Raw genomic sequence first — 12555 nt, 5'->3', positions numbered from 1 at the left:
GGAAATTAGTATAGGAGAATAATCAACTTTTACAAAATGAGAACAATAAAATACACTAAAAACTTTTCAAATATTAATCATCAAGGGAAACTGACTTTGAGAGATCCTAAACAACTGATCATTTGAAGAAAAAAGATGCTAAAAGCAGACAAGGAAGGAAAAACATTTAAAGGGCTATATAAAAATCTTATAGCAAAGTCACGGTAGACAATGGCTATATTAGTCTATGTGAACCCCACTGGATTTGATTAGAATAAATATTCAACTCCAAGGCTTAGCTAGAGGCATGTCAAATGTATAGAGCCTGGGTTCACTCCCCAGCATTCTGAACCCCCATCTTTGCCCCCACCCCTACCCACTAGTAATAGCAGAGATAACTATAGGCATGAACGGTAACAGTCTGGTGCAGAAAAATCAGACTGAAAGGTAGGATATAGAATGAAGCCAGCTAACATCCACCTAATCTTGACTTAGACATTTTATTCATTTAAGTACTGTTCTAACTCTTGGGTGACTAATAAAACTATTAGTCATTAATACAGTAATAAAACTATTACTGTTCATCTTTTATGATGGTACAGGGTTGAGAGTGAAGTAAGTATATGGGGGGTGGTTAACAGTATGCAAGGAAAATAACAGTCGAGGTTTTAAGTACAACAAAATAAATATTCACAGTCTATCTGTACCTGAAGATTTTCAAGTATCAACAGATGAAAAGCATGCTCTGTATTTTACAGAAAGTAGTATTTCCTTTATATAGTCACCTGAAGGAACTGTTTTTTATGAGACAGCACAAAGAACATTTCTTTCTCAGTGGACAGTTTATTTTAGGGTAGAATCTAGTTAGTGATGGCCCAGAACTTTACATTACAAAGGTGTTCTTAACTTAAATTCTCTAGGATAGGTTTTTATTGTAGTATAAAATTCCACATAATTATATACAACAATCTGTACACATCTTAATTTCTGAAGAAACTATATTATCTTTCACTGGCTTTTCAAAGGTAACAGAACCCCGCCCCCCCCAATTTAACACTGGTCTAGTAACACAAAAAGAGTTAAATACGCAAGTTAACATTGGTTCTCAAATTTCCAAATAGGTTAATTCAAAATCGTACTTTGTCAATTTAAAAGATCTCCTCCATCAATTTTGTTTTTCAAAAAAAACAATGAAGTCCCTTCAAGTATATTATTATATTACACAGTATCTTGTACAAATGAGGTGCTCCATAAATTCTTGCTGCCTTAATGAGCAAGAAAAACACAGGAAAATGCAATTTTATTCCATAAATTATATTGACAAGTAAACTCGGGGTATAAACTTGCCTATCGAAAGGTAACTCCTGGGCAATCAGATGCAACTTCTGAATGACGTCTGCTGCTTCCTTTATCTATCAAAAATAAGTAAAAGCAACAATTAAAGGTACTCTTTTAGATTTCAAAAGTTAATAGTATAGCTGCAAAGAGCAATGCTGTCCTATACCCAGCCATAACACCTTTACAAACAATTTTCTTTAAAACCTTAGGGGCAACACCATAACAACCCAAAACCCAACCATGTATCTTTCTGGTGCTTAAAATACTATTTTTTTTGATATCACAATTCTTCCCCCCAACAAAACCAGCAATTAAATTTTAATCTCTGAGCAAATTAAAAATCCTTGTTTGTTAAAAGCAAAGTAGAAATTTCTTCTACATTAGTGAGATCAACAGAATAGACAAGATTTAGAATATACTGCTGCATATATTAAGCTGAATGAATAAAATAACAAAATGGTTATAACTTAACTATATAAATTTATAACGTGTACAAAAAATAAAGCTACAGTTTAATATAGTATCTGGAATGAAATATAGTACAGAAATATGTATATACTGTCAAGTATTCATTTTCAAGTTGAATAAAAAACTTAGGCAAGGTTTCTAAAATTCTTTAAATAGAGACATTTATGCTCATTTATGAAACAGTGAAGGAAAGTCATATAGAGGCCACTTCTTACTTTAAATTCCAATTTAGTACTTTTATTTTGACACAATTTTAATAACTCACTTTGTGATGATTTATACTGTTTTACATTAAGAGTCATATAACCATGAAGGAAGGACTAAGAACATTAGCATAGATTTTTGTAGGTGCTCCTGTGATCCCTGGTAAGGGATGGAAACATGGCTTGTTCTTGTATATTCATGTGCAGTCAACAGGAGCAGTCCTGCTTCAGACCGCGCCGTCTGACTCAGCAGGTCACTCGTTTTTCAGTCGCCATGTGCTTTCTTCACCCTGATACATGGAAGTGTACCAGTCACTGCAGCTTCCACTACCGGCCATGCATTCAGTCTTAGGAGCAAAGCCCTTCGTTGTTATTTATCAATATCCTCTTCAGAACACAGCTAACAGCCCGCCAGCTCTGGTCCATCAGGATTTTGTTCTTATTCTTTTTAGGAAGCATGGTGTTTGTAAACTTTGCTGTTTGTGGTAGAAGTACCACAGTTTTGTTTCTTAAAAGCTGTTTTTACTGATTCCTCAGGGCTAACTGGTAAGAATTGTTTACAATATCACTTAAAATAGGCATCAATAAATACAAAAAGGTACCAAATAACACCTAATAAATTGTTTGCATTTGAACTGTTTAAAACAGTTTTAAACACTCATCAGGTCTTTACAAAAAAAGCACTAAGCTGCTATTCTAAGAAAAAGGTATGGCTCAGTTTGTAGACGCTTGCCTGGCATACACAAGCCCTGAGTTCCATCCCCAAGCATCCTATAAAAACCAGTGTGGTGATATATAACTGTATCCAGGAGACAGACTTTCTCTCTCTCTCCTCTCTCTCCTCTCTCTCCCTCTCCCTCTCTCTCTCTCTCTCTCTCACACACACACACACACACACACACATGTTAGAAAGAGGAAGAAGAAAAAACATATTGTTTGGCATTTTATCTAATTCTAATTCCTCCTACAGTCACATCTCCTTAGAGCTCTGTGGGTGATTTTCCTTTTCATTCCATTTGGAAAGTAAATGGCAAAAATCTAGAAACTGAGATAGCCAGAGGTTTATTTGATAATTGGCAATCTATTCTCACACATTAATTTTATCTATTACTTATTTAAATTCATGTGTATGACTTTTGCCTGCATGTATGTAAGTGTACCACATGTATGCTTGGTGCCCACAAAGGTCAGAAGAGTGTTTTGGATCCCCTGCAACCAGAAAAGGTCGTCAGTTACCCATGTGGATGCTGGGAACGGAACCTGTGTCTTCTGCAAGAGAAAACAACATGCTCTCAATCACTAAGACAACCCTCAAGTCCCCACACTGGCATTCTTAACATATGGCTGTTATAGGACCAGGTCTTCATTATTACACAGTAACCAAGTGACAAAAACAAAACAAGGCCAGCGGGAAAAGCAGAGTAAAGTAGAGTACAGGAGATAAAAGACAACAGGGATCCAAATGAAAGTGAAGCAAAGAAGAAAAAATAACTTAAATATTGTGAGTCTCCAATTATGATGACGTAGTAACCAAGAAAGGTACTAACAATGTAAAAATGATTTCCTTTCAATTAAAACCTAAAGGGATTAAAAGTCAGACATCAAGAACTATGATTAGTTAAGGGCAATTTCAAAATTTTAAAGTTTAAAGAGTAAGCATTCAAATAATTATAAATCAATTTTTTTAAAAATCAATCTAAATATAGATACTTCTTCCAACTTCTTTCCCGAGTTTCAAAAGGAAAGCAGCAATAAAATGACTCCTAACGCTATCCTGTTATATCCACAGATGAGTGTCTCACTCAGCCATCATCAGAGATGGCTCCTCCTGCACTGGATGGACACTAATGGACAGACAGACCTACAACTGGACACTGCAGAGAATGAAACCTTGGAGCACTCAGTCCTAAATGGGATGTTGCTAGCTTTTCTCTCTCCTCAGGACTCAGGGAACCCTGCAGAAAAGGAGGAATGATTGGAAGAGCCAGAGAAAAGCCCAAGAAAACAAGACCTTCTAAACACAGTTCTGACAGACACAAGAACTCACAGAAACTATGACGGCAAGCACAGGGCTCACACAGGTCTTGGAACAGCAAGGGGAAGGGGACACAAGCCTGCATCCTAACTCAGAATCTCTCCATTGATACTCGCTTACAAATGAGACATTAGGTTTCTCTACCCGAGTCTCACTGGGTATACAAACCACTCTTAAGAACAAGTGATGCAGGATGTCCCTCTGTATGCTGTGAATATGTTTTATTACCATTGGTTAATAAAGAAGCTCCTTCAGAATATAACTAGGCGGGAAATCCAAGCAGACAGACAGGGAGAAAGCAGGCAGAGTTGGAGAGATGCCAGCAGCCCCTGAAGTAAGATGCCAGAGAATTACAGGTAAGCCATGGGGCACATGTTGATATACAGATTATTAGAAATGGGTTAATTTACTTCTTACTGGCTAACCAGTAAGAAGCCTGAACTCCTGGCCAAACAATTATAATTAATATTAAGCCTCCAAATGATTATTTCATAAGTGGCTGCCGGGAAGGTGGGCGGGAGAGAAAAGCCTTCAGCTACAGTCAGGCCCCATGTCCATCAGTAGATGGTTGACACAAAATGAAAACAATGGCATTTTGGAGGTGCTTTGTCTTATAACACTTTGTAAGGGTTTTTTTTTTGGGGGGGGGGGGGGCTTGGTTTTTTTTTTAACCTTGTCTCATTAGGCTTTGTAAAGATTTTGCTTCTTTTAACTTTATAGGTCCTTTTTATATATATTATGGTTCCCAGCTTTGTGTTTTTATGGGAATTCTGTATGTGTGAATATGTATATCTCTGAATCTGTGTGTTTCTTGAGATTTTTCTTTGGCTTGTTTTCTTCTATTTATTTTGTCTTATACTGGCTTGCTTTCATTTTAAATAATAATAATAATAATAATAATGATAATAAAGTTTTTGATGCTGATAATAATAATTTCTAGACAATTGCATGTTGCCTAAGTGTGTTTATCCCTTCCAACTGGTCTCCAAGGTGACACACTTTGGTGGCTACAGAGCTAATGCACTCATCTAGTTATTGGAAATGTTGGAAGGTAACTTAGAAATAGTGCACACAGAAAATACAACCAGAGAATTGTTTATTAATAATTATTGCATAATCATAATAATTACTATTTTAGATAAATGCTTGTATCATAATGAGTGAGAAAGAAAGGAAGTAGACTTTGGTAGGTGGATTTGGGAGGAGTTGGCGGAGGAGAAACCATAATAATAATATATTGTATGAAAAACAATCTATTTTCAAAACAACAACAACATAAAATAAAAATAGGCTAATTATGTTGGTTAAGACAGTTGTATTTTGCTTAGAGCATATAATCTAACAGGTACAATCAAAAGTAACTTAAGGAATCAGTTTTACTATGTCCAACTTATTTTATATAAAACAGAATTTTCATGTTTTAAATAGGTACTTTCGTACTATATTTATTAATATTTAGAAAAAAAGCTTAAGAATTTTATAACTATCCTGAAATGCAAATTGATGTTCAAGTCTCATATACATTCTTATATCTAAACCATATAAATATAAAATGAAACTACCAGTATATAACAAATTCTTAATATCACTTTTCTTGTTATTTATCAGGACTATTTTATACTATAATCCTTGAAACTCAATCTTTAACAGCTGTCTTTTCTTTAGAGGGAGTACCTACAGATATGTAACCATTTTCATATGTAAATATTATAAATCCTTTAGCTTTACACAGTTCTACTAATAAGAACATGTTGCTTAATTCAAAACAAACCTCATTAATATTTAGCTTTTAACATCTTGAAATCTGATGTTCTACATAGTAAATTTGGAATAAATCAGCAAAACTGTATTCAACATATGAGTGGATTAATGTATAGCAAGCCTATGATTCACAAGACTATCTTTTTTGTTTACATTGTGATTTTTTTTCCCTCTATAGGAAGGAAACCAAGCTTAGATGCCTTCTCTCAGAACTGACAACCAATACCATATGTGACTATGTTATGAAAAGAATAACAGAGTTTTCAATGATCACGGTCTAATTTTGCTTTATTTCTTTATAAGGGATCTTGATTCAAGTAAATAAAACTAGGACTTGTGGATTCCTTTACAGAAACACATTTCAGCTCCTCAACAATTTAGGTTAGACCTACTACCCTATATTATATAACTATTAAAGACTATGTAAATTTCATTAACATTAAAAGTCAAAGGATAAGGAAATATTTAAAAATAGTTATCTCAGCATCTAAAACGAATTCTAATTTCATAAATAAAAACGTAAGGTGACTGTTCATAGGTGAAGCCCCCACACATGCAAACAAATGTTTTTTAAAATATAAGGCAAACCAATTAAAATTGGATTTTTGCTTTACTTTTGGCAATGCTTACCTTTTCAGAATTTGTAAAAACATCAGATTTCAATTCTCCATCTAGAAACTCATTAAAATATTTCATCAATTTCTGAGCCTCCACTGCACGTTGTCTAGGTGTGTTTACCCCTTCCAACTGGTCTCCAAGGTGACACACTTTGGTGGCTACATAGCTAATGTGCTCATCTAATTCTTGAAAATGTTGAAAGGCAACCTAGGAAAAGAGCACACAGAAAATACAATCAGAGAATTAAGTCTATAAATTAATACCTATCAAAACTAAACTATCAGCTCAGGGCATTAATGGTAGTGCAGCCTACCCCAGGTTTGACCACTAACATAGCACAAAACATGTATACATACCGACCTCACTACTACTCTCTAGGAATAACACAGACCTTACATAGGAGATCCACAGAATAATTTATACTCATTGGCATGTCATGATCTGACAACTCTTAACCAAGTTTCCAACTTTTACACACAGGCAACTAGAAGTCCTAAACGATGACTGTGAAAACAATGAAGTGCCAGAAAGGCTAGACCTGGGGGAGGGAGAATACACCTGTGGAGAGAAGAGAGAATACACCTGTGGGGAGGAGGGAGAATACACCTGTGGAGAGGAGGGAGAATACACCTGTGGGGAGGAGGGAGAATACACCTGTGGGGAGGGAGAATATACCTGTGGGGAGGAGGGAGAATACACCTGTGGGGAGGGAGAATACACCTGTGGGGAGGAAAGAGAATACACCTGTGGGGAGGAGGGAGAATATACCTGTGGGGAGGAGGGAGAATACACCTGTGGGGAAGAATACACCTGTGGGGAGGAGGGAGAATACACCTGTGAGGAAGGAGAATATACCTCCATGCCTGTGGGCAGGTACGCTTGCCTATACAATGCAGTTTAGAGGTCAAAGGGCAATACCAGGTGCCTTTCACCTTACTTCACAAGATACAGTCTCACTGAACTTGGAGCTGCCTCTGTTTTTGCTCTCTGAACCCCATCCCTGTGCTAAGTTGCAGGTGAATGCCACCAGACCCAGCCTTTTAGGTCTCAGGTCCTCGTGCTCACACAACAAGCCACAGCCACCTCCCCAGCTCCGTGGGACTGGATTTTTGAAGAACATTTTTGCTATTAAACTGAAAAGATTAGAAAATGTATTAAAGGTTGAAGGGTACTGACTAAAAAGAAAACATTAACATTAAAAATATCTAAAACTCAATGCTAAACTGGGTGTGGTGCTACATGCCTGCAATTTCAGCACACGGGACAAGGACATAGAAAGAAATCGCAAGCGAGAGGCCAATCAGCACTACAGACCAAGACTCTGCCTTCATACTGCCACCAAAATGCACGTGACACTAATATTTGTGACAATTTATTCTTTTCAAGTTTTGAAAACAGGATGGACTACAGCAATTATCCTGCTAAAGCCAAGTTTCCCTTGTCCTACAATCCATGAAAACTGAATGCAATCAATCCCTTAGATTACCGCTGATAATTCAGAAAGATACTTTTGCTCTAATCTTAAAGGGGGAAAAACTGAAACATTTGAGGACTTTCCATCAGATACTATTCTAAACATATCACTTATTATATATTACTATCAATATGTTTACTTATTTAGTAATTATAACCCATTTTACACATAAAAACACAAAGTTCAGAGATGTTAAATTGCTTGAGATTATACAATTAGCTTAGTGGTCAGGTTATAATTCAAACTCAGGCAGACTGGCTCCAGTTTGTTACAACTATTAATATTATTTTTATTAATCAAGGAAAAACTGTATTAGAAGATTATAGAAACTGTCACCATGATTATTCAAAAACATATTGAAATTATTAACTTTTTAAATCAAATACTTTACCATAGCCATATATGCTTAAATAAAAGGACATGAATGAAATTTTAGAAGAAATGAGCTTGGCCCCCAGGAGTGGGCAAAACTCAACAATGTTCTTCAAACTACACTTAGAAAAGACAAACTCCAAATTAAACCAAGCCAGGGAATGGGATTCAGACATTCAGACGTAACAGGAGCTAAGAAGTCTGGTAAGCTAGCCTGGAATCAGGCTAGCGGTTTGGTTTCACTGGAAAGTAGACTGAGGAAGAGAGTTCTGTAGCAGTTTTCACAGCCACAGTAGAGCTCTCACTGAGGCACAGCCTGGGGCTTTTGTGAAACCACTCAAGTTTCTTTAGGGCAGCAGTTCTCAACCTGTGAGTCATGCCCCCTCCCATAGCAGATATTTAAATTATGCCTCATAATAGGAGCAAAAGTATAATAGTTATGAAGTAGCAACAAGATTTTATAGTTGGGGGTTCACCACAGCATGGGGAACTGTGTCAAAGGGTCACAACATTATGAAGTTTGAGAACCACTGAGGTAGGGGATAATTTGATCCAGATCTGGCTTTATTTATGATTAAATAGAATTAAAATGACTTCTTAAATATCATTCTAATTAAAAATTTCTCAAAGAACAGATCTATGGACTAGACAGTCTTGTGAAATTTACTCAATTAAGAGGTGAAGCAAGGGTCACAATCAGGCATCTACCACCCTAACCTAAAAAGGGGAATCCCGTGATTCCAAACCCACCCAAGGAGCACACCAACGCCAATAGTAGGAAATAACAATACATTATTTTATTCCACAGGACCAGAGAGTTACAAGTTACTACAATTTGACTTGACTCTTCAAAAGCCTAAAGCTGAAAAGGAATAAAGATATAACAAAAAAAAAGAAAATATGTTATAATCTATATAAACCATTCATTCCTTAGTTAAATGTATACCTGATTGCTTTTCTGGAGCTCTTGTACCTTCTTAGCAAATTCCTTAGCTTCTTTCTGACACTGCTGTTCTAACTTCTCCACCTTCCTTTGAATTCTTTCATCCATTATCTGAAGTTCTTGAATATGATTCACAAATTCTTCTAACAACCTAACAGAGGAAAATAATGATACAATCAACTTGCCTAGTATTAATTAAAAGGGAATCACCAGATTGCTTTAGGAAGGTCTTAACAGGGTTTGTTGAGATAGGGATAAGCATGTTCATTTTCTTTACAGCACCTTGTAATTTCTTCAATAGGGGAAAAAAACTTTTGGTGTGGTTTTAAAATTACATAGCATTTGTTATTGACTTTGCAATGGATTATCTCTAAGGTAAAGGAAAACCTCAAAGAATCCCCATTCAATATCCAAACAAGCTTTAGAATTTAAAAATCAAGAAGATAAATGTACAATAAAAATGTACCACAGACTTCAGTGACTTTGTTTCCCTGATTTATAGCTATTAAATTTAAAAGAACATAGCCAATTTTTCATTATTTATTTGTCTGTTCAGAGTCGGGAGTTTTGCTATGTATTCTAGACTACCCTCCAACTCACAGCTCTGTATTCTAGACTACCCTCCAACTCACAGCTCTGTATTCTAGACTACCCTCCAACTCACAGCTCTGTATTCTAGACTACCCTCCAACTCACAGCTCTGTATTCTAGACTACCCTCCAACTCACAGCTCTGTATTCTAGACTACCCTCCAACTCACAGCTATGTATTCTAGACTACCCTCCAACTCACAGCTCTGCCTCAGGTCTGAGTGCTGAGATTACAGGTGTGCATTACCACGCCCAGGCGAGTTTTAATTTCAGAAGTATAACCAGACCTTTCTAATTTAATGCTAAGTGGAGAAATTAAACTCTTAATGTCAATAAAATCCTCTCATCCAATCAGCTCAAGTGCTTAAGGAAAAATACAATTTTAGACTTCTAATGGTGTAAGAAACTTTTTGAGATGTTAATTAAAATTGTTTTATATGAACACTGAAAGAAACTCCAATACAGTTGTCTCTAATCGTAACAGAATTTGTAGTACTACATTGGGACTATAGAAATTTTGTTTTTTAGTTTACCTTTTGGGATCAAAAGCTTCAGATCCACCTCTAGAACCACCTCCTGGGGTTCTCCACACCAGACGCTCGATGTATTCATCAGCCACAAAAGGCTCCTGGTTCACAGAATAAACACGTTTTAACAAGACTTTACAGAACAAGTTACAGTCTAAAACAGGCTTTACTACTTGAGAACTTGAAAACTGATGTCTATTATTATTAAAAATGTTTTTGTTGTTTAAAATTCTTTAATAAATAAGGCTAATTAGTTAAAGAAACGTAGGATACTAAAATATTAGAACAGCATTACCGACCAGTTAGAACAACCAAATAAAAAATGAAAAAAGGGTATAAGAAGGCAATTTAGTCAAACAAACAAAAAACTTAAACCCAAAACAAAACAAAAGGTATAGCTTTACTAGCAATGGATAATCTTTTGGGGGGGCATGAGGGAAAAATAGGCTCTCTCTATGTAGCTCTGGCTGGTCTGAAACTTGCTATGAAGACCAGGTTTAGTGTGGAACAATTCTGTATTCTGTCAATTATGCTTTAAATAAACACTGATTGGCCAGCAGCAGGGCAGGAAGTATAGGCAGAACAACTAGACGGAAGAAGAGGCAGGGCAATGAGAACAGGAGAATTCTGGGAAGGAGGAAGCCCATTCCTCTGCAGTCCTGTTCAGACACCGAAGAAGCAGGATGTGACCTGCCCCACTGAAAAAGGTGCTGAGCCATGTGGCTAACATAGATAAGAATAATGGGTTAATATACATTACAAGAGTTAATAAGAAGCCTGAGATAATGGGCTAATCAGTTTATAATTAATATAGACCTCTGTGTAATTTCTTTGGGGCTAAACGGCTGTGGGACCTGGTGGGAGGACAGAAACCAGGCAGGACAGAAACCTCAGACAACACAGGTTGGCTTTAAACTCAGAGATCTTCCTGTCTGTCTTGCCAGTGCTGCTGTGAACCCTAACCCTAACCAAAGCATGAACCACACAACATCCATCAAGTTAGTATTTTTTTTAAACCCAGACGCAGAGAACTGTATTTTAATTATAGAGTGCAGTGTGGTAAGAGGACAGGATGCTGACAGTTGCATGGCACAGCTGCCAACCAGGCAGAGCCTTTCAGAAAGACAGCTGGCAACCTCCTAGCAATACCAGCAGTGTTACCAATGCTCAGCTCCAACCCCATCATTTTATTTTCCCATTGCTTGGAGAATGAGGCAAGATCATAACAAATTCTTGGTTGCAGAGCAAATCCCTGTCTCAAAAACAGAGATTAAAAATAAAATATAAGGAAATGCATATATGAACAATAAATTCTGGAGTAACTGGACATTGTGTATAATGCTGTAAACTACATACATATTCAATAAAACTTCACTTAAAAGTGTTACGGTAAACTTAAGCTGGAGAGATGGCTCAGAAGAGCACTGCCTGCTCTTCCAGAGGCCCTAAATTCAATTCCCAGCAACCACATGGTGGCTCACAACCATCTGTAATGAGATCTGGTGCCCTCTACTGGCCTAAAGGATATATGTATGCAGAATACTGTATACATTATAAATGAATCTTTTTTCAAAAAAGTGGGTAAACTTATATACAAAGCTATGTACTATTAAAATCGCATAAAACATTCAATGAAATGAGTTAATATGTACACACTATGTGAAAACAAGCACATTAAATTTTCTCAGATACAGCATTATTAGATTACTATTATTTATTTAAGTTATTAAAGTACAAAGTCAAATCAAAAATAGTAAATATGCATGTTGGGAAAAATGATGCATGTTTGCAATTGTAGCACTTTCAAACTTTTGAAGGGCAAAGACTTGTGAAAGCAACATGAACACCTAAGATTACTAGCAGGGTTTGTTATCACACTGGAGGTCAGATGCCTAGTAAGTTCAAAGTGCTAAACAAAAATCTGTCAAGAAATCCTATGCGCAGCAATACCAGCATTCAAAAGCAAGGGAGAAATTGAGATGTTCTGAAATTAAAATAAATAAGGAAATAAAAACTGAAAGTCCGTTACCTGCCCAGGATATAAGGTAAAATAAATGAGCACTATACAATAACCTAAAAACATATAAAATAAAAATCCTAATAGATTGCTGGAAGGCCTTGCTGGCTGGTCAACAGCTTTTCCCAAAATTTCAGAGACATGAAGACTCTCTTCTGCCCCAGCGAAATTTCCTGCTCTCTACCTGCCCTTATCTGGAGAATGTCCCTTGAACCAGAGGACTGACCTGA

General features: G+C 36.4%; 1 protein-coding gene across 1 annotated transcript in view; it reads right to left on the bottom strand.

Annotated features, from left to right (window-relative positions):
* Positions 1-12555, bottom strand: part of Exoc5 (exocyst complex component 5) — a 61579-nt gene that overhangs the window by 28218 nt on the left and 20806 nt on the right. Inside the window, exons 2-5 of the mRNA XM_038310320.1 lie at positions 10315-10409; positions 9195-9342; positions 6415-6609; positions 1327-1391 (exon numbers count right to left, since the gene is read on the bottom strand). Coding sequence (XP_038166248.1) covers positions 1327-1391; positions 6415-6609; positions 9195-9342; positions 10315-10409 — 503 coding nt within the window. The remainder of the gene's footprint in view (positions 1-1326; positions 1392-6414; positions 6610-9194; positions 9343-10314; positions 10410-12555) is intronic.

The sequence above is a fragment of the Arvicola amphibius genome, chromosome 13, assembly GCF_903992535.2.
Source record: "Arvicola amphibius chromosome 13, mArvAmp1.2, whole genome shotgun sequence".
Lineage (NCBI taxonomy): Eukaryota > Metazoa > Chordata > Mammalia > Rodentia > Cricetidae > Arvicola > Arvicola amphibius.
This window is presented reverse-complemented; position numbering and strand designations above follow the sequence as displayed.